Consider the following 23,585-nt stretch of genomic DNA (forward strand, 5'->3'; position numbering starts at 1 on the left):
GGGTTCCGTTTTTTTTTTGAGGTACGGAACCCTAAAAAACCATGAAAACTCTTTTATTTTCAAGTATCAACTGGTTTCGGAGCCTAAAGTCATTCCCCTTAGCGGTTAGCCTGACTTTAAAATTTAGTATCCAGGAAATATGTGAGCAGGTACTTAGTTATTTTTATGTACAGATGGAAGGTATTTTTAACGGGTTTTTGCACGATGTTACCAAATTCATATTGAACTTAACGAGCATTGAATTGGGGTGTATTATAATATAATTAAATATTAATACTATCTTCGGAAATCACAGAGCCTTTTGATTCGTGACTAGTTAACCCGCTTTACTTCAATGCTTAGGTATGGTATTCTAGTTCGATGCCATATCAACCTAATATAGGGATATGAGCCTGTGTTAGTCCTTCCAGATTAAAAAGTTTTTACGTTTTGAGTGTGTTCTGGTCATTTTGTGTGGTGTTGCGTGTTGGCTGACTTTTCTTGCATGCTTAGCAGTGGGAGGGCGGGTGGTGCATGTTACCTGCTGCATGTTGTACCATACAGATTTGCCCTTTTTAGTGGGTTTTATAGCAAATTAAGCTTTTGATTCTTTATTTTTACGCTTCTCATGCTGCTTCGTCACCCGCCAAAACCAGATAAAAACGCAACTAAGCATTGTCTTGTCTCCTTCAAATTAGGCTTCACTTCTAATATATGTATAACGCTATTAATTATAGTTGTAATAGGTTCTTACTCTGGTCTACATACATATTTCCTTGTTTTAATTTCTTTTAAACAGGTTCCTTCTATGAAAACCGGTAAAATGTTGGCCATCTAGTACCTGCCTAGTTGATTTTATTATTACTTGGTCGGTAAGTTTTATGAACTAGGGGATGTTTCGATAGAAAATACTAAAGGACAGACCAAAATAGCAATGGAATACGTAAAAGAAGACCTGAAGCATGGATAAATACACAAACTGGTGAAGGCAAACCTGGAAGGACCGCGATAAATGGAAAAGACTTTAAAAAGGATACACAAATAACTAAGTATACCTATTTATGCCACCCTGAGCGAAGACAGAGCGAGTCAGGCCCAGTATGTAAGCTTTGCTAAAGAGTTCCTCACATTTTATTTTCCTGATTTCTGAATCATCAGACTGAGTTGGGCAGAGAAATGTTTCTTAGAAGCGATTTGTTTTTAATATTATAAAAAACTAAAGCACCAATATTTTTAAACTAGCCGATGTCCGCGACTTCGCCCGCTGGATTTAGATTTTTCAAAATTTCGTGGGAAGTCTTTAATTTTCCGGTATAAAAAGTAGCCTATGTGTAAGCCTATGTGCTAATCCAGGATATTATCTATCTTCATTCCAAATTTCAGCCAAATCCGTCTAGTAGTTTTTGCGTGAAGGAGTAACAAACATACACACACGCACACACATACACACAAACTTTTTATCGACTTCAATAATTGAGAAAGTTCTCAGTAAGTATGATGGTGTATAATTTATTCTTATTACAATAAAGATTAGGTAGATTAGAGGTAATAAGTAATATAAATAAACTATGCTATGTATAGCTTCTTACTACATTATGAGTAATTATTACATTACCCCCTTTAACTTCAAGCGGTTGGAATTTCTGAAAATCCTTTGTTAGTGGTCTACGTTAAAACATAAACGTAAATCTACATGCAAAAGTTCAAGCTCATAGACCAAACCTACTTGTAGCTTTCATCATTGATACATAATAGGCTAAAGATAAAATAAATAAAGTCGTTTTTATGTCTATCGTTTATTGGTATGGATTTTCGTTGGCAGAATATTTTAACACTAAAGCATTAAAAATCTCTGGATTCTTTTCGAGGAGAACTTTGGATACGTGATCATACTTCTTTTTCTCTTTTGGAGTACATGCGCCGCATTTGGTTTTTATCAGCTCAGGAATTGTATCTGGAAAAATATAATTAAATAAAGTTTCAAGAAATTAAGTTTTAATGTCTGCACCTGCCTTGAAGTCTAGACAATATCTAATGTAGTAGAAATGGCCATATAGCTAATTTTAATTCATTTTCTCTTTGTGAAATTATTATACCTATTTCATCACAGTGATTTCACAGGCGATTTTTCATGGAAATTGATGTATCGGTTTTCGCACTTTCAATTTGGCACTACATTAATTCATTTAGGTGGCTTTTCATGGAAAGTGAATTGAATTGAAGTGGAAAACTATAATGGTCCTCACTCTCATTAGAAAGAATCATTGAACAGCAATTCCGTGATACGAGAGAGTGCGGGTCTTCTCCGTTTGGTCGGAACGGCCAAGCGGGGGTACGGGCCTCGAGGCATGGCCTCCTTACCCGGGTGAGGCGCAGGGCATCCGTGATACAAACCTAAGACGGATATCAACTTACGACTATCTAACTAGATGGCACCACAGGTATCTTCACTCACTGCGAAGCCTACATCACGCTAATAAAGTGTTAATTCCAGGAGCCTATATTATATTATACAAGTTCCAGGATTAGACCGGATCACATGGATCCCGAGTATGACACCCACTCGATGGAAGACCTTGTAATTTTTCGGTCGAGCCCACAACACATTGCTCCTGTACAAATTGCTCTTCTGATTTATTAACAGCAATTTATCTTTTCAAAATATTTGCTATTAAATATTTCAAAGGGGATTTTTACTAAACTGAATGCTGATGACGCCTGACACAAAATATTATGAGTTTGTACGAAGTCGCAATATTCTTACCGGATATCAGCTAGAGTGTTTTATTACTAGGTACAACAACCTAAGCAAAAATCTACAGAACAACATAATGTTGTACTCTGTCAAATCATGACTTATGTCAAATCCACAACTCCTGAAGATGTTCTGGTGCCGTAGTGAAATACTGCCTACGGTCTATGTAGTGGGGGTGGATATCGCATGTTTTCTTGATTTTCCTTTACGTTAATAGCGGGAGGGCGGGCTAATTGTATAGACGAATTAAACCAAAATAAGCTTAAAATCAGTTTTCAGGGTTCCGTGCCCGAAAGGTGACAACGAAACCCTGTGACTAATACTCCGCTGTCCGTCCGTATTTCCGTCCGTCCGTCTGTCCGTCTTTCTGTCAGCGGGCTGTATCTCGTGAACCGTAATAAGTAGAGAGTTGAAATTTTCATAGAGTGTGTATTTCTATTGTTACTATAACAAGAAATAACAAAAGTTTCAAAATAGCCGCTATGCAAATCAATAAATAACAAAAGGTACGGAGCCCTTCGTGTGTAAGGTCGAGTCGGACTTGAACGGTTTTTTCTCTACATACCTCGTAACCCTTGCCATTCTCCACATGGTTTCTTGTCCATGAGACAGGCAAAAGCAGATTTTGTCCGCTCTTCATTGCTGAGGAGTCCTTCTATGTTCAGTTTTTCAAAGTCGACTTTAGAACTGATGACTGTAGTTATAAATGTTAAGAGGAATAGCTGTACGATCAATTTCTGTTTTGTGTACATCTGAAAAAAATTAAATCAAACAAATCTTAAGAGGATCGTCTAGTTGTAAATTTTCATACAAAAAGCGATGTAATTTTTCTCGCCGTAAATGTAGTCCAATTTTTATAATTTTGACCTAGAAATGTTGTAGATATAATTAAGAACCATGCTCGTACGTTTTAATTTGAAAGAAATATTGCTTATATTAAAAGTTACTAGCGTCTTAATATCCATATTTTTGACCTAAAATCTTTCTTGAGTATTTTTATTTTTTTAACGTCACTATACTAAAATACTAAAAAATAACATATACGAGCCTAGATTAAGGTATACTGAATCTAATGAGATCAAAATTGTCTAATTTTGTAAATTTTGTTGTTTGAGGGGGTAAAAATCACCCAGACAATATTTCAAGAATAAAATGTACCTACTTAGGCAAATGAAAACTAGGCAAATGAAGAATATGAAAAAGTTTGGAAAAATTTACAACTAGACTATCCTCTTAATTTAAAAGCAGTCATAAAAGTCAAGGTAGGAAAGTTCAAAGTTAACGACTTCTGCTTTTTGGAAATTACCTAGCTATCTTTAAACTGGGAATTCATAACAATATGTGTCAGACATTCAGACATAGAGGCTACTCTTTATCCCGGAAACATCCCGTGGGATTTAAAAAACTTATATTCTTATAGTATAGGGTAGGTAGCATAGTCAATGGGCGATTTTGGATGTTTGAAGGTTTGTTTGTTAGTTAGTCTTTTAGGACACAACGATTGAACCGATTTTGGAGCGAACCACGACTGACGACCGAACATTGGAATGGAGATACATAGCTCATAATGTACTTATCACGAAAAGTATCAGCAGGATTTACTTATTTAAAAAACCGTTTTTCCGCGCTGAAAAAATCCGACATTATCTAGTAATTTACATTGTGCGTAATTAATTACCTAACTATTTTTGTAAACAATGAATTTTTGAATTCTTTGTTTATTATATCCTTATACATATCATCATCATCATCAGCCTATGGACGTCCACTGTTGGACATAGGCCTTCCTAGAGCGCCACCACACCCGGTCCTCGGCCTTCCTCATCCAGCTACTTCCCGCCAGCCGCTTTATATCGTCGGTCCATCGTGCTGGAGGGCGTCCCACACTACGCTTGCTTAAACGAGGTCTCCACTCAAGGAATTCCATCAGCCATCGCCTCTACGTATTCTTATACGTATACCTTAATTTTATTATTATTATCGTAAGGGTCTATTGATAAATAAATATTAGGTAAAAATATGATCTGCTTACCATGGTAATTGTGGAGAAACAACTATATCCTACAATGGGATTCTATCTTTTATATGCATCATCAACCAATTAGTTATAAGCTTTTGCGTGTCTACTATACCTAACTGTTACTGCAATCTGGGTTTTTAATTACCCACGTTTTCTTTTTTCCTTGTTTTTATTTCTTAAATGTGTCATAGAATTATAATAGATCGTTCAAGTTCTTCACTGATTTATTAGAGTAATGCTTATTCATCAATCACTTCAGGCTGCGAAAGTCCACTGCAGAAAAAGGGCTTTCCCAAAGAGCGCCACTATTCTACTCAGCGTTCTTCATCCAGTCACTACCTACTCTCTGTTTATATCATAGGTCTATCTTGGTAAAGGGTGCCCACACTACGAACTTCATGTTTGAGGTAAGTACCTGTTCGCGTTCTCCAATCTAGAACTATCCGGGTACAGCGGTCATCGCTCTATCAAAACCAATGGCAAAAGCTAGCACCTAGCTCTCTACAACTAAACTACTGAAACTACTCAACCGATTTTAATAATTCTTTCACATTTAGAAAGCTATTTATCTAGAAATAACATAGGCTAAATATTATGTACTCGATGATGCCCGCGACTTCGCCCACGTGGATTTAGGTTTTTAAAGATCCCGTGGGAACTCTTTGATTTTCCGGGACTGCCTATGTGTTCCCCGGAATGTAAGCTAACTCTGTACCAAATTTCATTAAAATTGGTTCAACTGTTGCAAACAGACAGACAGGCAGACAGACAGACACACTTTCGCATTTATAATATTAGATGTCTCCACGTAGCTGATGTGCAGTGAAACATCAGTGTTTGTCATTGTTAAAACCACAAAATAGACGTAGTATTTGCATAGCGTTACAATTTAATTTACTTTGTTGGATGCCAGAATATAGTTTTTCAAATTATTTGATGGTATTAAAGACAGTGTTTAACATTTCTATTAAGTTTTCTAGAATTCTGTGTCTATTACCAATATTTGATTGAAACCCGCTGAGATTATATGAGACGGTTATACAAGCAATGTTGTGGTTACGTCACGTTGCAACTGCGCAACTGACCTGCCCGACACACAAACACACATGCAACAGCTGTTTGCCTCGACTTGCCCAACCTTTCCGATCTTGGCCGGCTAAGGGTGAGCTCTGACAATACTGACTCGCACTTTTTTATTCGTTAATGACTAACTAGTCATCGAGTTAGTCCTTGACTCCAATCTGAACATCACTACCTGGTAGTAATTACCTCGTAATAATAAGTGACGGTCAATTCCAATTGGGGGTAACTTCGGAATGAGGGGTTGTCCATATTGTAACGTGTAACCTTAATTACATTCAAGGCAAGAGTAAGGGCATTTTGTAGGCAATCATTCTTCAATCTAGACCGCATCAATTGCACTTTATTGGGCATGATTGCCGTCAAGCTTAATCTATCTGCAAATATATATAAGGAAAAACTGACTAACTGACTAACTGAATTATCTTTCATTTGTATAGTCAACGCGGACGAAGTCGCGGGTATAAGTCTTGCATTAAAAAAGGGGTTTCGTAGTTTAATTATCAAACCTATATCTCTAATTGGTGCCTACGCGCTAAATTACTTGGTAAGTAAGTAGCCAAGGTTTCCCATTAAATTATTATCAGGGGTGATTTGAATTTTTTTCCAGATTGCCTCTGCACTTTCTGAATTACGCTTTCCACTAGGTGGAATACGACATCAAACGACTCACAGGGAGCCGCTGGATTCAGGCGGCGCCAGACCGTGGCGTTTGGAAGTCCCCATAAAAGAACCAATGTCTAGCTGCAGTGGATGCCTATCGGTTGATAATGATGATGATAATATTACCTCTCCTGTGAATTGTATCCGATACCTCTCACTTACAAAACCACAGCGCCCACGGCTGGTCGGATGTTGAAATAAAATTAAATGCATCAGTAACTCTGACGATAGCGAATGCAATCCAAGTTGATAGAGTGCGATAACAGTTGGTTCTATAATGAAAGCAATCATTGAGTTCTTGAAAAAAGTGATAGAATGGATAAACGCAAAAAGTTTCGATTAACCAACTGGATTTGGAAATCTTATCAATGAAATCTCATTTCTCATTCAAAAAATAAGAATGCTACAAAAAAAGTCAAGACGAAAAAGAAAAACAATTCTAAACGGTCTATTATATAACTAGGTACTAATTTTTCAAAGATTATAATCAAAAGTTGTAACATGGCAAGGTTTATTAAGAACAAGACGAAGTTTCAGATTTTCATTTATTAAAATCAGTCAACACCAATAATTAATAAAATAAATAACAATTTTTCACCATTACTTATAGAAAATTACAAATGCATTACCTTATTAATTAATTTAGGTGTTATTCTTCACGTCATACCAAAACCAAATTATTGATTTTCTTAAATCTAATTTATGTCAATACGTTTCTTTTCACAACACGTTATTTCTTTATCCAAATCTATCTATCACATTGTCTACTAGTTAAAAATAAGGGCTTATAATAATCTCTCTTTTTGTCGGCAATAAATTAGATTTATTTCTTAAAGTAAGATACTGTCTCAGAATAAAGAACTTAAATTACTTTGTCGTATCTCTGGTCAAGGTAACCATAATTTACAAATCACACAATGTCTGTGCAACCTAATAATTAAAGTTAAACTTGTATGTAGGTTAACCACTTATAAACTGGGTGTTTTGCACCATTCAAACAATTTTAATGGAAGTTCCCCAGCTTTTTGTATCGAACTACACTCTAACTCATTCACTTGGTGAAAAATAACCTTAAAAGTACCTAAATATTACATTAAAATTTAAAATCTCTTAGCCCTAATTTGAGTTTAAAAAAAAGAGTAGTTGGCAAACAAAAGTAGATTTGTGTACTTTAAAGCTCGTTTTGGCTCTCAAAGTACCCAACTATAAAGCTCTGATAGGTACATTATTGAACAAAACAGTTATTATCATCATCAACGTTCTGCCGTTTTTTTATCTCAAACTCTTCTATGTTTTATTTCCATATATCTCAAACAGCAATGTACCTCCTGGCAAAAGTTTTCTTTAACAATTTTCATTGTTATCCTGTCGTCAGATGTTTACCAGTTCTCTTGAAATAATTCTTAAGTAATGTATGGAAAAAAACACCGACAGTGAATTGATGCTGTTTCATTCGCCTCTGTAAAATGTAACTATCTGCTTTTGTTCGTCAGCTCCTCAAATAGAGTATTGATTTAGCTTCCTTGAATGAACTTCTCGAAGCCGGCGCGATGTTTGCCAGTAGGGTCATTTTTCTTCACAAGATCCTCCCATTGCTTGGGGTACTTCTGCTGGATTGCTTTGATTACCTTCCTGATGTTTAGCTTCTGTTTGTCAGTGCATTTTCCACAAATCGTTTCCACAGCCTCTGGGAGGGCTTCTGAAAAGTAACATAAACTTATTAATGGCAGTTAATTAAATGCTTAATCTTTTGTTGCCGACGTAGAAAGAGGGTCATGGATGTTATTTAATTTATTTATTTATTTATTATTTAATGAATTGATCATCGATATTGTTATGTACTAACGCACGCGAAGCTTTTTTTACTATCTTATTAATGAAGTAAACATATTATTTTGGAAAACTTAGGTTTATCACTCTATCCTTCACTATGCACTGAATTATGATGTGTCACTGGCCTTGTTATATTATATAAGGTCATTAAACATCTCATCTGTCTGACTTTTTTTAAGGTTAATTATTACTATTATGTTAGGTAAATATCATATTATGTGTCATGGCTTCGGGTCATGGCTTTGTGTAAATTAATTGACTACCAACCGGAGAAACCTTGTTGTGGTGTCACTGTGACATTGTACAATTGATTTCAAAAAAATGTGCTAGTCTCATGGATGTAGGAAGTAATAATTCTTGGCTAGGCCTAACTGTTACGTCGTGGTGAAGTGAAAACTTTTTAGGACTTGTAGAGCCGTTTGTCAAAAGATAGGAACCAAAAGCTGGTCTAATACAATCTTGAACTCATTTCTAAACAAAACGGCCTAAAACTGGGCTAATAATTGAGTCCAAAGTTCGTGATTTTGATCCAAACGTTACAATTTAATTGCTGTGAAGTTTTATCAGCTTTTATTCAGTTTTATGCTCCTTCTGCAAAACTTTATTTCATGTAGGTAATTTCATCATTTTGATAGTCAGCTCCTCATTTATTAAATTCGTAATTAAAGGAATATAAGCACATAGACTTTCTGAAACATATTTATATCTTAACTATGTATGACAAAGTTACTTCGTGGGTACCAACGTACGCAGTTCAATTTTTTATGTCATTTCGCGATTTATGGGCAAGGTACAATAACCTTGACCTCAACCTTTTTAAGTAGTAATCAGGTGCTATTTATTCTGAGCTCATACATAATAAATATGTGGTACTTTGTAAACATTACACATACGGCATAAGTCAGTATTCGTTAGCATCACAAACGGATGTGTTGAAAGGATAATGTTCATAGTCTATTGCTTTACCAATAGCACGGTAGTGTATCCTACCATTTTCAATCATAGTTACCTACTCGTAATTATGGAAAGTAATTATATTATTTGCATAAAATGGTCTTAGATGCACCTATGTTTATACATTATACGTACCTACTTACATAGACTTTACGAAAGATTCTCAAACTGCAAAAATGTACCTAAGTCAAAACCGCCTAAAGTTTAAACAGTTTAGTTAGGCTGAGGGTCGATTATTATTATCAATAAAAAAAAAATCCATTCTATTCTAGTTTCAGTAGGTTTCATTTGTTCAAAACACCCGTAAGCCGTTTTTTTGCGAAAATAGCAAATTTAAGTAAATATATTCAGCAAATCAACTACATACATTACACCCACTTGACAACCACCCTGGTACAAACAGTACCTACACGTATACGTAATCATGCATGCACGTGGTATTATGAGACTAATATTATGAATTCCGGCTATTCAATTTGGAAATTTACAATTTCCAAATTGAATAGCCGGACTATCTAATATGCACTTCCAGAATATGGAATGCCCTTTCAGCTTCCGTTTACGTCGATGTCTGCGCCGTAATAGCTATCTGCATGCCAAATTTCAACCTCATCCATCCAGTAATTTGAGCTGTGCCTTGAGAGATCAGTCAGTCAGTCAGCCTTTCCTTTTATATATTCTATTTAAACTACATTATCACCTATCTAGATGACATGGCAGTCAAGAGTTATATTTTCGTCGATCTATCTGGCTTAGGCCACGATTTTAGAATTTACTGGGAGGTTAGTAATAATTAGACTATGAATAAACTTACTTTTGAAATCGTTTCCTTCAGCAGTGCACCTGCCTTTATCTAAGAAGCAGTTGACGTACGATTTGAGCAATCTATCGTTTCCAATCAAGGTGTCCACGTCAAAGTTATCATATTTTGAGTTGTACTTGTCCGCGGCGTACACCGACAAGACCAGGCAAATCAAAACAATACAAGACTTCATGGTGCCTATTTATTCTGAAAATAGATAAATTGGATAAGATTAAGTAAATGGGTTCGAACTAGAATCAAAATCTGTAAAAACAAACTATAAATAAATACAAATGAAGTGTTTCTCGGTAATTTTCAAAAACTCTCTTTTATGAAGCTACTGCTACTATTATTTTTCGCAAACACGCACCAGGCAGAGGACCATGGTCTAAATTGCTTTTTATAAGGAAGAACTACGGGATTTTTTAAAACTCTACTTCAATTTATTAATGTATAGTGTAGTTAAATAATATATTATACTGATTTTAAACTTAAATAATATTTGAAACATGATGGAAGTAACTAACTATGAGTTAATGGGTTTATCCGATTGAAGTGCAATGAAGCGAATGAGCACCCTTCTGAATATTAAACAAGGAGATCTTTGACAATACGAATAGCTTCCATGGGCATCGGATACGTGGTTCGAATACCTTGGAACTTTAATGATTTATGACATCTACATGAAACACAATACTATACAAAAAAGTAATAAGAAAACCAGAAAAGAGCTGATAACTTCCAAACGGCTGAACCAATTTTTTTGGATTATAGCTAAGAACACTCTCGATCAAGCCACCTTTCAAACAAAAAAAACTAAATTAAAATCGGTTCATTCGTTTAGGCGCTACGAGGCCACAGACAGATACACAGATACACACGTCAAACTTATAACACCCCTCTTTTTGGGTCGGGGATTAAAAATAAAATATCAAAATCAATCAATCCATTGTTTGCTTGTGAAAATCGAAGATCTCATTTTAATGGTGAAAATCAATTTACCGTATCAATAAATGTGGAAAATTTAAGCAGAGAGATTAAAATAATCTAATAAATTACTATTTCTTATGGGTAAAAATAAAACACGAATAAGCACGAATTACTACCATTACGATTCACGATGCCAAAAACGTTAGATATATGCAAAAAATAGTAGGTGTAGTCAATGATTTAATGCATAAATCTTTTACCCGGATCAATATAAGTAGTTTAGCAATAATTCTTACTCCACTGGTATGGATCTAAAACGAAATTCTAAAATTCAGCTAATGTCAGCTAGAATAATTGCAATGTTTTTGAAAGTGTTTATATTTTTTGAGTTTTGTTTTTCTTAATAAGGTAATAATGATATGACACAATACAGAAGTAATAAATAATCAATTGATCTTCACTACATCTTATAAATTAAAGTCCCCTGCCACGCTGTTTGTTCGATTTGATCTCAAAAACGATGATTATCTTACTATTTCATCAATAGAAGCTACCTAATCTTTACTTTTGCCTAAGAAGGTTATAGGCTAGATCTAGATCTATCTATTGATCTATTGTAGAGAATAAGATTTTTGAAATAAATCGGAACAAAGTTTCACCCGAGAGAATCCGGGACGGGTACTAGTATCACACAATACACAAGTAATAATTCAGTTAATCCTATAAAACAGTCAATGAAAACGTAATCTAGATTATCCGTAAGTATCACACCGGGTTACGAGAGCATCGAGCCGATTGTTACGTAACACGATCACAAATCGGTTGCTGTTGACACTGATTGCAATAATGCAGTTCGTTCACCCACCTTTTACTCTCTATAGGACCCAAAGAACTAGCCGCCGCAGAAAGCGACAGTGCTTTTATATTGACGACTACTAAACCACCACCTTTGCCACCTCGCAGACCAAATACAGTGCAATAAACGTATTGAATTCTAAGCCTTTTGTCAATGCAGATAAGAACCTTTATTTGGTCAACATTAGCATATACTGAGGCCTGTCTTTGTTGTCGAAATATATCAAATACGATTTGGTGCTGAACATTACCAGGAAACTAAATTGAGCAACTCAAAATCCCCTGGCGTTGGTAAATGAGGAAGATAGTAGCTAGGTAGCCACGTTCTGGCTAGGATATGCCGGCTAGCTATTTTTAATAATGTAAGTACCTATTTATAAATATTGTACCAAAAACTTAAAAATAAAACATAAACATTGAAATAACATGCACCAGGACCACTTATACAAGAGCAAGGATAAAAGATTTCTACCAGAAGCCCTAGAATGTGAGAATAAAAACCTAATAAAAACAGATTAGAAGTACAAGTTTAGAAATAGTAAATTCAAAATTGCAAATAAAAAATAATACAAGCTCTACAAAATAAAACAAATAACAGTAAAAAAATTGTCGGAAGAGAAAGATTTATGTATAGCGCATTTTGTAAATTTAGGCGATTGCAGTTTAAAAAAAGTGAAAAAAAATAATAATTGCAAAACCAGCAACAAATGGTTTAGCTCTCTTTGGGGAAGAGTTTGTTATTTTTATATATTATATTTATGTATATATTTATATTGTTTGTTATATTGTTATTCAGTAAAACCACAGGTAAAACGTGATAACTGTACAATTATTTTATCAATGTAAAATCTATTTTAGACAACCACAGACCAAGAAAAAATTAGTAGAAAGGTTAAACGAAATACTTGTTTGAGTTTTCTCTGTGTCCTATTACTGAGGGTTGTGGCCTCTTCCACCAAGGATCCTTTTGTGAAATGATGTTGTTTTGGCTGATCACGTAACATTTTATTAGGTAAGGACTTATGTAAACTATACCCAATTTATTTATTGGTCTAAACTCTAGAGAATGTATTTTTTTTTCTTGGGGAGATATTGAATTTTAAACTTTAGACACTGATGTCGAAAATACATAAAAATCGTAGCTCTTAGCTGTATACAGAGTTCATAAGTTTATACAAACCCAGAAAATTTTATATTGAAAAATATTAAATTTGTCGATTGCTAATGGTATATTTTTTTGCGATGCGAATAAAAACCATACCTAATGGCTGTAGTTTATCCATTAGTTAATTTTGTAGTTCTTTTATTTGTAGTCTAAAAATAATGTTTCTATGACGCACTTCTGTGCAGTTTTTGCGTTTGCAGGTCTAGTTACTTTTCGTATAAAAAATGTCGTCATCGTCATCGTAGTTAGTGCAAATTGTGTAGTTTTTAGGGTTCTGTACCCAGAGAGTAAAAACGGAACCCTATTAATGTCACTCTGTTGTCTGTCTGTCAAGCTTTCTGTCCGCATGTCACAGGTCTCTAGCTCTTTTCATGTTTCAAAGTTCTTTTATCAATTTAAAAAAAATACGCAAATCGGTTCGGAAATCTCGGAGATTTCGCTGTATACAGGTAGAAAAACACAACTCCCTTTTTGAAAGTCGGTTAAAAAAGTAGCCTATGTTACTCTCTGGTCTGCGAAAATCCCGTCAAAATCGGTTCAGCCGTTCCGAAGATTAGCCGGTTCAAACAGACAGACAGACAAAAATTTTAAAAACGTGTGATTCAGTGTTGGTATCGTTCAAATAACCATATGAGCTTAATATGTGGTAGTTATTTCGAAATTAGGTACAGACACACTTCAATTTTATTTATTATATATATTAATTAAAGTATTAGTATAGATTGAGAGAATCACAATCAATTTTCCAGGCTTGCAAATTTATTTCTAATCGGATATTCTAAGGGTCGATTCCATAGAGTTTATCATAATTAGATTAGTACTTATAAAAACTCAGTGCTCAATTTTATGCACATTGACAAAAATGGAAGAGAAATATTATTTTGTATAGCATATTGACCTCTATTTCCACCACATTGAACACAAATTACCAATCTATCGAATGTGATCGATTGATCAACCAGGCGCGCGGGCATTCGTGCGTAGATGATCAATTTTTTGCTTCTTACTACCGAGATTTTTTTCTCAATAGTTTGTGTATTACTTGAGATAAGAACGATTTGCTACGTTTTTTGGATTTCACTTCTATTCGCTGCCAATGTGAATCGATCCTTAGGGGATAAAATTTTCCTAAAACCTTTCTAACTGCTCATTACCTATACGTTACATGGAACTCTCATGCATTTCATGCTTCTATACTATCTATATCTATTGGTTTAAGCTATGCGTTGTCTGGCAGTCAGTCAGTATTAGTTTTATTATGTAGAAGATGGTAGGTAGGTGTATGGTATCCATTTACTCTTTACTATGTATTTACAATCACCATCAAAGTTCAAAATTATATAATAGGTCAAGATAAACAAGCATGAAATGTAAATTGTAGTTAACTTACCTATTATAATTATTTATAAACATTATTATTCAGTTATTATTGCGTTTAATAGGTCTTTTAAATGCGATGTTGTAAAGAGCTATTATAGTAAGTAAAATACTTATTTATAGTGCTCAATTAATAAGAATCATGATAATTATCATGATTTTCATAATGATTCTCATACGATTATGATGATTATAATCATCAACATGGTCATATATTATTTTGGGCCGATTTTTAGGGTTCCGTACCTTAAAAGGAAAAACGGAGCTCTTATAGGATCACTTTGTTCTCTGTCTGTCTGTCTGTCTGTCCGTCCGTCCGTCCGTCGTGTCTGTCAAGAAAAGCTATAGGGTACTTCCCGTTGACCTAGAATCATGAAATTTGGCAGGTGGATAGGTCTTATAGCACAAGTAAAGGAATAAATCCGAAAACCGTGAATTTGTGGTTACATAATTTTTCCTTCACCGACACAGCAAAGTGATATTTCATTACTCAAAAGGCACATAACTCTGGAAAGTTAGAGGTGCGTACCCAGGATCGAACCCCCGACATCCAGAATGACATCCAGAATAGGAGAGAGCCATCTTAACCAGCAGGCTATTACGGCTCTTCAATGCGTCAGAGTGAACTAACAATCCATACTAATTATTATTATTATATATGCGAAAGTGTGTCTGTCTGTCTGTCTGTCTGTCTGTCTGTCTGTCTGTCTGTCTGTTACGTTTCCACGGCCCAACCGCTGTACCGATTTTAATGAAATTTGGTACAGACATGGGATACTTCCTGGAGAAGGACATAGGCTACTTTTTATCTTGGAAAATCAAACAGTTCCTACGGGATTTTAAAAAACTGAAATCCACTCGAGCGAAGCCACGGGCATCGTCTAGTGTTAAATAAACAGAGTCTTTTAAAAGAGTCAAATATTTTAACATTGTTAAACTACTAGACGAATATAATACACAAGTAAGATACGCAGGGTCTGACTATATATTTAGGACATTAGTCATTACACATATAAGTTAATAGACTTTGTTTTATAACATGGTCTTTGTTTATTGTTAAGGGTAGTGGAAAGTGGAAACGTAGGATTCGACATCGATTTTAAAGTCGTTTGATGGACGTGCGTGATATCCGGATTTAGATTTCATGTGAAAAAATAGTAAGTAAATAGCATTTTTTATCTGATGGAATAAGTTAGTCATACAACAGTTTTTTTTGCAAAGTGACACAATATTTGTCTTTCTCATTTACATAAAAGAGTATAAATTTACACTAGCCACTAATGTAAATTGCTAGTTCATATTTTGATTGTGCAAACAATTTAGACGAATTAAAAAAAACTTACCAAGAGTTATAAGTTTTCAAAAAAATCTGTATGCATCGACTCAAAACATCCGTAGGTACCTACTTATGCTTATTGAGGATAACTCTATACAATATTCTAGGCCAATTATTTAAATACAGTCAATTTTAAATTTTTGATTCATAACAACGGTTATAGTGTCATAAAATGATAAGTGTTAATAAAATTGCGTGTTTAAACCACATTGAGATTAACTGGCGCACATAAAAATTACGGGTTTTGCGTAACAATTGTTCCGTAAAAGTTTATCTAGACACGTATGTTATACAATCTTAACAATTGTACACTAACCATTACGCCCCGATACATTTTTCTAGATCGAATTGTGCGTAGAAATATAATTGCAACAAGTGTAAATTAAAAATTTATAACACCCCCGACAAGTGCAGGCTACAGTAACTAGAAAAGACCTAATAACTTTCAAACGGCTGAACCGATTTTCTTGGATTTTAGCTAAGAACACTCTCGATCAAGCCAAGCCACCTTTCCAACAAAAAAACTAAATTAAAATCGGTTCATTAGTTTAGACAGACAGACAGACAGGCAGATACACAGATACACACGTCAAACTTATAACACCCTCCTTTTTGGGTCGGGGGTTAAAAAATGATGATGATTGATGTAAATGTCAACTTTGTACTAGTTCATTGATGCAATGTTTGTTTTAAAAATAAAATTTAAATAGAGGCTAAAAATAGCTTGACTGCTTGACTATAATAATAGGTGTGCCTCGAAACTACTAAGCAATATTAATAAACTCTCTTCTTCTCTTCCTTGAATAGTAGTATAAATAAAACAAAATTCCGAGATTCACGTTTGTCTGTGATTTTGTACCAACCTAACTTTTGCACTCGTGTAGTCCACACTATTATAAATGCGAAAGTGTGTCTGTCTGTCTGTCTGTCTGTCTGCTACCTTTTCACGGGCCAACAGTTTAACCGATTCTGACGATATTTGGTACAGGGCTAGCTTATATCCCGGGGATGGACATAAGCTACTTTTTATCCCGGAAAATCAAACAGTTCCCACGGGATTCCCAAAAACCCATCTGCTTAACCGATTTGTATATTTGGTACCGAGGTAGCTTGCGTCCCTATAATTGACATAGGCAACTTTTTATACCGGAAAATCAAACAGTTCCCACGGGATCTTAAAAAACCTAAATCCACGCGGACGAAGTCGCGGGAATCCGCTAGTAGAAATATATTTGGTGAGAAGCCGAAGCGAACCCTAGTTGGTAGGTATGTCAATATTAACAGTAGGTAGATATATGTAATGTAAGTTAATATTAAATAAGAAATAATGTGTAGGTACAAAAAATTAACAACGCCATATAATGTTACGATGACGCTCGAATGAAGGTAGAAAAACAAGTGACACCAGTTAACATGTCTGAAGAATGACAATGTGAATTGGTGATAACTGATAACCATCGATGTATGATAACAAGAAGAATACTTGCGGGCTTCTTTTCATATCGCTAATTCAGTGTTCAACACTAAATGATGGCCACCGATCTCATTTGACGTTTATTTTTAATCCATTGAAGGCTTTCTAAGAAAAATTAATGCCAATGGCAAATGAGCTTAGTGGCTATAATTCAGTGTTGAACACTGAGTTAGCGAATTACCTTGTCACCGCGCTGGGTGGGTGTGGATTTTGGAAGCTTCTATTACATTAATTTTAAGTCGACGAAACCATACAATGAAAAATAATAATAATTTTCTAGGAGTTGTGAAGTCTTTTGAATAAAATTTTGAGTTCTGAGTAGGTTTTTTGAATGAAGCCGTAAACTACAAAATAAAAAATATTTTTGACTGACTCCACATAAGCTTTGCCGATAGGGGTATACGGAGTTTTATTCATAAATTTCCAAAAGACGCGGAATGTGAACAATTAATACCTTACACTAGATAATTCCCACGACTTTGCGTCAGTTTTGCTTTTTCATAAATGGGAACACTTTTATTTTCGGGTATAAAAATTAGTCTCCTTTCTTCCCGTATCTTTTCAGTAAACAGATGATGCCCGACACTTTTGCGGCGTAGATTATGGTTTTTGAAATTCCGTGGGAACCCTTTGAATTTCTGAAACTGCCTGAAGGTTCTGTATAATTTTCTCAATGGCGTGTGAAAAATTTGCCAATCCGCACTTGGTCGACCTATCGGTCAAATATTTCTCAGAGAGAAGACCGTACTCAGTAGTGAGCCGGCGATTGATGATGATGGAAACCTCACACTAATTTTGGCCAGAAGTTGTGGCAATTCAGGAAGAAGTGGCGAATACTCCTGAGGCGCTAACACCTGGCCCCAAAAACGTCACTTCGTGATGACCATACTCTGTCAAGAGTGTTACGACGAAGAAGAAAAAGAAAATAAAATAAATAAACACACTAAATTTGACTTTTTATTTCAATATGATAACTTTGAGATGTGAGATTACAATATTTTTATCGAAGCCCTAATAGTTGGCCACTGCAGCCTCCAAAGCAGCGAGATATTTGTTCTCTGGATCGTACTTGTCCTTGAAGTCTCTGTATCCGTACATGTATTGTGCCTTGACTGCTTCCAAGAAAACTTTGAAAATGTGTTTTTGCGCATCTGTGCATTTTGCACAGGCTTGGACAACTGCTTCCGGTATGTCTTCTGCAAAAAGAAAAGGGGGTGAGAAGGAAGCACAGCTGGTTTTTTGGAACCTAACTATCCTATTTTGTATCAGATAAACTCAGAAACGAAAATACCGGCAAGGTGCGAGTTGGACTTGCTCACGAAAGGTTCTGTACCATCGTAGAAACAAATAACACTTTTTAATTTTTTTATGTTCACGGAGTTCCGATTTTTTCCATTTTATTTTACTATTAGACATTGCTACCAGCCAAATGATTCTAGTTCAAACTAAAAAGCCATAGCGATTTTGATTCCCTTAACGGGTCTTGACAGACATACAAGTGTAAATTAAAAATTTATAACACCCCCGTTACCGTAACTAGAAAAGAGCTGCTAACTTTCAAACGGCTGAACTGATTTTCTAGGATTATAGCTATCCAAAGTATCTGAGTTTTCCAAAACATCATTTTTAAATAAATAAATGTATCTAGGCAACGTCTATCTCGGCAGCTTGACATTTGTCAATTGACATAATATTATGAACCTAACGGTTAGTTAACCTTCTTTTCTACAAGAAAACTAGAAAAGAGCTGATAACTTTTAAATGGCTGAACCAATTTTTTTGGATTATAGCTAAGAACACTCTCGATCAAGCCACCTTTCAAACAAAAAAAACTAAATTAAAATCGGTTCATTCGTTTAGGCGCTACGATGCCACAGACAGATACACAGATACACACATCGAACTTATAACATCCCTCTTTTTGGGTCGGGGGTTAAAAATACAGGCAGACAACAAAGTGATCCTATAAGGATTCCTAAAAACGCATCTTGTGCAAATAGTCCGGGAAACAGTTAACTCTGATTTCTCAATAAAACCGAAGAAATTCCGCCCATAAGGGGGGTTAAAAATAGGGGATGAAACTTTGTATGAAAATTCATCATTATTTAAGTTTATCCACGTACCTAAATTAATATTTGAGCTTCCAGTATTAGATAATAAAAATATAGAGATACCTATTATTGTTTCGGATTTTTGGAAATTCTAGCCCCCTACATCAATGTATCATCCTTCATAGTTCCTTATATCCTTTCATAGTTATTTATGGCCCCTAAATCTAGGCTTTATACACTATTATATTAAGCACGTAGGTAGTAGGTGCCTATAAAAATTCACAATAAAAAATATTTCAACATTTTTTGAATATCATATTTTCGGTGTTATAGGTACTTACTTAGTAGGTATGTCAGTTTGGTATAATAATAAAGCTTATTTAGCTATAATAAAATTAATAACGGCTGGGACGGCTACTTAATGCTATAAAACAATCCTGTTTATTTTTAAATTCAACGTACAAAGTACAGAGATCGTAAGTTCAGAAGTCTTGATGTTGAAACACTTACCAGCGCTAGTTTAGAGAGCGAGATTTTAAAAAATATGCCTGACTATCCAGTCCGGCACCCGGGTTCAGTGAATAAGTTTCGGGAACTAGGTAATAGGTACTATACCCCATGATGACCCCATGAAATAAAAGTTTATGACAACTTTTTGTTACCTACTCACCACCTCATAAATACGGTTTCGGGACAAAGTCACTATCTATAAAACAGAGCAAACAAGAAATTAGGAGTTCCATAGAAATACGCCACAGACAGTTTGACCGTTAACGATTGGGGTCCCTCTTCTTTCTTTATAGTCTCATACTGGCTGAAGCCCGCGACTTCGCCCGCGTGGATTTATATATTTAAATATCCTGTGGGAACTCTTCGTCTTTCCGAGATAAAAGTGGCCTATGTCACTTTAACTGCCCGTAAGTGGAGTTGCATAAGAGCCATAGAATTTAATAGCCATAGAATAACATGTATAATTTAAATGTATAACTCTGTGGGCGGTTCTAAGGCAACTATAATAAATAAATAAATAAACTATACCCGTGCAAAAACACTCGCGCCATAAAGGCAAATCTAATGACGTATCGTTTATCAAAATCGGTTGAGCCGTTGGGTAGAGCGGACGTAGGAACTGACATAATAGGTAATATTACATACATAATACTACGTACAAGTCAAACACGTGACCCTCTTTTTGGCCTTCATCGCAGTCGGGTAAAAATTGTACTCACTTTTAAAGTGAGCAGCAATATCCCTGCAAGGACCTTTGCCAGTAAAACATTCGAGGAATATCTTCAGTTCCTCGGGGTCTTTGGCGAGAGCGTCGACGTCAAAATCATCATGTTCTGAGGTGTATTTATCTTCAGCCGCTGCTAAAACCACTAAAGCCGAAAGTATGATAACCCACTTCATTTTCTAGTCCTGAAACTAAAGAAATAAGATTTTAGGGGAAGCGACTGTGCACCAACCGGCCACCAATGGGTGCAAGGGGAATTCGTATTTACCCGTACACCCACTGCGTTAGGGTAGGAATTACTCGAATGTAAAAGTATGCCGATACATCGTATCCCCCTTCAGGTTAGCCTGCCTCCATCCTAGACTGCATAATCACTTACCAACAGGTGAGATTGCAGTCAAGGGCTAAATGTATCTGAATTAAAAAAATATATAGGTACTCTTACCTACTCGTATCGTACTCGTATTAATATTACCTATAATTAAACTGCGTAACATGGAAGTACAAATTGTTTACTCGGTACACTTCATTTAAAGTGTAAATAGATTCTATAAACAACTCTGTATTGATTGCAAGCGGACAAATATGGATGATACATTGTGAATTATTGTGATACATTAAGAGGGGTTTATTCGCGATTGAAAAATCTGCTCCTAATATGATCACCGTAAAAAGATTTTAGATTAAAAAAAAGATTCCGACGAATTAAGAACCTCCTACTTTTTGAAGTCGGTCTTTATTTGTCCGACCAAATCGTGTTGTTACTCGGATAACAATAACAACAGGTATTGTAGTGTTATTCCACAAGTATAACAAAAAGACACCGTTTTTCTAACTTGGGGAAAGCACGAAAGAAAGTAAACAAGTCCGTAAAGATGTGGGCGCATGGTAACCCTTACTGAGATAATACACTTAGTTACCAGGTTTATAGATACATTAATGAATAAACACAGATCTCGATTTACATAGGTTATCACCTTTGACCTCACGTATTATCTTGAAGATACAACAAAATGTATTAATAACTGTGTAATTGAAACATGTCTTTCTCTCGTATTATTAAATTTTTATATGTAAAATACAAAGATGTTTCTACTACATCGTTTTATTTAGACCACTAAAACAATGTACCTATTAGGCATATTCTTTTTTAGGGGTCCGTACCTCAAAAGGAAAAACGGAACCCTTATAGGATCACTTTGTTGTCTGTCTGTCTGCCTGTCTGTTGGTCTTTCTGTCTGTCCGTCTGTCCGTCTGTTCGTCTGTCCGTCTGTCCGTACGTCCGTTTGTCCGTCTGTTCATCTGTCCATCTCTCTGTCTGTCTGTCTGTCCGTCTGTCGTGTCTGTCAAGAAAACCAATAGGGTACTTCCCATTGACCTATAATTATGAAAATTGGCATGGTAGGTAGGTCTTATTGCACAAGTAAAGGATAAAATCCAAAAACCGTGAATTTGTGGTTACATCACAGAAAAAATTAAAATGTGTTTTAATTTTCAAAGTAAGTAGAAAACTATACAAAGTGGGGTAACATTTTTTTTTAAATTTTATTTATTCATATTAATTTTACAGGGCTCTTACAATATACAGGAATATTAATGTGAAAGGGCTTTACCTGTACATTGTAAACAGATTTTTATTTATTTTATGCATAATGGTTTTTGATTGATCGTGCAAAATGTCGGAAAAAATACCCGAGCACGGAACCCTCGGTGCGCGAATCTGACTCGCACTTGGCCGGTTTTTTTTAGCTTAGCAGGCAGCACACGCCGGGTATGAAGCTCATAGGTACCATAATCATTTATTGCTATACAAACCCCACGTGTTTGCAATCGGACAGTTATACGTGGTTATACTAGCCGGAAAATCAGTCACCTGTTTCAACTGAATGACAATATAATATACGTACAAGTATACTAATAAAAAGCCAAAAGAATTAGTACTTCCTACATTAAATAGCTAACTAAACTGTAATATACAATGGAGTTTTACCCACGCTCTCTAAGTCGAGAGATCTGTTGTAGAGATATTACAATCAAGGTCCAAAAAAATGTTAAAAATAAATAATAAATAATCACCTACCTTTATCAGCTGAGCTAAGTCTGAACAACACGAAATTTTAAATCAAATGTTTCACACGCTTTTCTTGACGCTCCTTTTATACGTAATCCCGTATATATCTGTATTCTGTATGCATAACCCATACTCGATATCCATTACTAACATTATAAAACGGGAAAGTGTGTCTGTCTGCATGTCTGTTACCTTTTCACGGTTCAACTGCTAAACTTAATGTGATGAAATTTTGCACAAAGATAGCTTGTTTCACAAAAACGGGAAAAGGTCTTTTACCTTTTCACGGCTCGATCGCTAAACCGATGTTGATGAAATTTTGTATAAAGATTCTCGAGACGGAAAACGGGTACTTTTTATCCTGGAATATCGATGATTTCGGGATATTTAAAAGCATAAATCTAAGCGGACGAAGCCGTGGACATCCGTGGACTTGTGAGTAGGCAAATAAAATTCTACCCACTTACCGCACCTATCAAATCTATTTTTTACTGGACTCTGTCATTGCTACTGCTAGGTTTTTTCATTTGCACGTGCTTTGCATACTCCTACTTCACGGTTTCGGTTGCATAAATTATTCTAGTGTTTTATTTATTCAATTTAACGACTTGACTGCAAAGTGCCGATGCAGTATAACATGGAAACCGGATAGGTTGGAAAGGAATAGGTACTTTTGTTTTTTAGGGGGTAAAAAAAAAAACGCGTATTGATGGTTTAATTACTTATATTATATTGGAGGAAAATGGATCGTTACTTACATTATAGAGAAAAACTTCATGAAAAATCACAAGTCTCCAGAAAAAGGTTTTTAGCTATATGTTGGTATATCAGTCATTTCTCCTTTTATATTATGTAAAGTAGAGGTCGAGGCACTATTTTGGACTATCTCGAGGAGACTTAATCTGCTCTCACAGCACAATTTGTACAATTTTCTTGAAATATTTATAAACGAGTTTATTAAATGTCACTTAAGGTTAGCGGTCCAGTCTGGTTTACTCTTTTTTAT

The 23,585-nt window shown here is 35.3% G+C and overlaps 3 protein-coding genes across 5 annotated transcripts; all 3 read right to left on the reverse strand.

Annotated features, from left to right (window-relative positions):
* Positions 1-1,759: 1,759 nt before the first annotated feature.
* On the reverse strand, positions 1,760-4,854 carry LOC123875637 (allergen Tha p 1-like). Its single transcript, XM_045921578.1, has 3 exons — positions 4,767-4,854; positions 3,300-3,486; positions 1,760-1,933 (listed from the first exon to the last, which is right to left on the reverse strand). Exons 1-3 carry the CDS (start codon positions 4,767-4,769, stop codon positions 1,776-1,778), a joined length of 348 nt encoding a protein of 115 aa, XP_045777534.1. The 5' UTR covers positions 4,770-4,854; the 3' UTR covers positions 1,760-1,775.
* Positions 4,855-7,026: 2,172 nt separating this feature from the next.
* LOC123875634 (ejaculatory bulb-specific protein 3-like) lies at positions 7,027-11,966 on the reverse strand. 2 transcript variants are annotated; one of them, XM_045921574.1, is made up of 3 exons: positions 11,882-11,966; positions 10,099-10,293; positions 7,027-8,196 (listed from the first exon to the last, which is right to left on the reverse strand). In XM_045921574.1, exons 2-3 carry the CDS (start codon positions 10,277-10,279, stop codon positions 8,012-8,014), a joined length of 366 nt encoding a protein of 121 aa, XP_045777530.1. In that variant the 5' UTR covers positions 10,280-10,293; positions 11,882-11,966; the 3' UTR covers positions 7,027-8,011. The 2 variants fall into 2 exon arrangements, with proteins under 2 accessions (XP_045777530.1, XP_045777529.1); XM_045921573.1 differs by lacking the exon at positions 11,882-11,966 and adding an exon at positions 10,614-10,684.
* A 6,196-nt stretch (positions 11,967-18,162) lies between these two features.
* LOC123875633 (ejaculatory bulb-specific protein 3-like) lies at positions 18,163-22,673 on the reverse strand. Of its 2 annotated transcripts, none has more exons than XM_045921571.1 (3): positions 22,589-22,673; positions 20,504-20,693; positions 18,163-18,419 (listed from the first exon to the last, which is right to left on the reverse strand). In XM_045921571.1, exons 2-3 carry the CDS (start codon positions 20,682-20,684, stop codon positions 18,235-18,237), a joined length of 366 nt encoding a protein of 121 aa, XP_045777527.1. In that variant the 5' UTR covers positions 20,685-20,693; positions 22,589-22,673; the 3' UTR covers positions 18,163-18,234. The 2 variants fall into 2 exon arrangements, with proteins under 2 accessions (XP_045777527.1, XP_045777528.1); XM_045921572.1 differs by having other exon boundaries at positions 20,504-20,699.
* Between the last annotated feature and the right edge of the window lie 912 nt (positions 22,674-23,585).

The sequence above is a fragment of the Maniola jurtina genome, chromosome 20, assembly GCF_905333055.1.
Source record: "Maniola jurtina chromosome 20, ilManJurt1.1, whole genome shotgun sequence".
NCBI classification, from domain to species: Eukaryota; Metazoa; Arthropoda; class Insecta; order Lepidoptera; family Nymphalidae; genus Maniola; species Maniola jurtina.

What these genes read in the sequence shown, in the direction of transcription:
- LOC123875637 (XM_045921578.1), bottom strand. An exon ending in AGAATGGCAAGGGTTACGAG is followed by an intron (nt 1,934 to 3,299) that starts GTATGTAGAGAA and finishes ATATTTTTCCAG; the next exon opens with ATACAATTCCTGAGCTGATA.
- LOC123875633 (XM_045921571.1), bottom strand. Translation starts at nt 20,684, where the DNA reads ATGAAGTGGGTTATCATACTTTCGGCTTTAGTGGTTTTAGCAGCGGCT. An exon ending in TATTGCTGCTCACTTTAAAA is followed by an intron (nt 18,420 to 20,503) that starts GTGAGTACAATT and finishes TTCTTTTTGCAG; the next exon opens with AAGACATACCGGAAGCAGTT.
- LOC123875634 (XM_045921574.1), bottom strand. Translation starts at nt 10,279, where the DNA reads ATGAAGTCTTGTATTGTTTTGATTTGCCTGGTCTTGTCGGTGTACGCC. An exon ending in TGAAGGAAACGATTTCAAAA is followed by an intron (nt 8,197 to 10,098) that starts GTAAGTTTATTC and finishes GTTACTTTTCAG; the next exon opens with AAGCCCTCCCAGAGGCTGTG.